The following is a 973-nucleotide window of genomic DNA, read 5'->3' as shown; positions in this document are numbered from 1 at the left end:
ACCTTGTCCGAGCTCTCCTCAATCCCTCACCTTGCCCGGGCTCTCCACAATCCCTCACCTTGTCCGATCTCTCCTCAATCCCTCACCTTGTCCGATCTCTCCTCAATCCCTCACCTTGCCTGAGCTCTCCTCAATCGCTTGAATATACAGATTTTTAATTCTGCTCAGTCATAAACACATACCCTTGATTAGCCCTAATTTCACAACAATGTTTATATTGAATGAAACTTGTGAAATACAATGAATGCAGGGGATTCTGGGTAACCGACAAATAAAGGAAGCTATTTTTCGGCTGCAGCCACACTCACTTTCTCAGTGTCTAGGTTGGTCATCTCATCGTGTCTTTTCTGTGTAAAAACGATGGTGAAGACGGCGTGTGAGCGGCTGCTGGTCTCATTCATGTTGGTGGCAGCGACGGTCCTGTTGAACAGATGGAGGTTATTGTGACAGCAAATGAACAGAGGTTGAGCCTGGCCGACTTTATAGAAACATTCTAAAAATTATGAATACTATTTAATGTACAGCACTACATAATATGTCGCCACTATATAAATACAAGTGAATGACAGCTGATCTCCAGGCAGATATATAGGGAACATAATAATGCAGCTTTGTCTTTAGTTCTGCAATCAATCATTATTGCATTTAGTCTACTGCCAGCATCTGATGAAACAGATAAGTGAATCCAAGGACACAGCTGCGGATGCCATATTTCCATGCCGCACTCCCCTTCATCTGACCAGCAGAGACCCCCGGGGAGAGGAAATAATTAAATTACAGAGAAGGGAGTAGGAGGATTCTGAATGCTGCCATTTACATAATGAATAGTATAGTGTGGTTAACAGGTAAATGGATTTATTATTTGTATTTTAATCAGAACAAGCTGCAGAACATTGGAAATTAATTATTAAACAAGATTCTAATTCCACTACTACAGGAGGATGGAGAAGAAGATGGACCTTTGATCCTTTTT

General features: G+C 41.6%; 1 protein-coding gene across 1 annotated transcript in view; it reads right to left on the bottom strand.

Moving 5' to 3' along the window:
- LOC140322700 (kinesin-like protein KIF1C) overlaps window positions 1-973 on the bottom strand; it is a gene marked incomplete in the record, with an annotated part of 33918 nt that overhangs the window by 16171 nt on the left and 16774 nt on the right. Inside the window, 1 exon segment of the mRNA XM_072399271.1 lies at window positions 309-420. Coding sequence (XP_072255372.1) covers window positions 309-420 — 112 coding nt within the window.

This window comes from Pyxicephalus adspersus, chromosome 2 (genome assembly GCF_032062135.1).
Source record: "Pyxicephalus adspersus chromosome 2, UCB_Pads_2.0, whole genome shotgun sequence".
In the NCBI taxonomy this organism is placed as follows: domain Eukaryota; kingdom Metazoa; phylum Chordata; class Amphibia; order Anura; family Pyxicephalidae; genus Pyxicephalus; species Pyxicephalus adspersus.
Note: the sequence above shows the minus strand (reverse complement) of the source record. Positions and strands in the feature narration are given on the sequence as shown.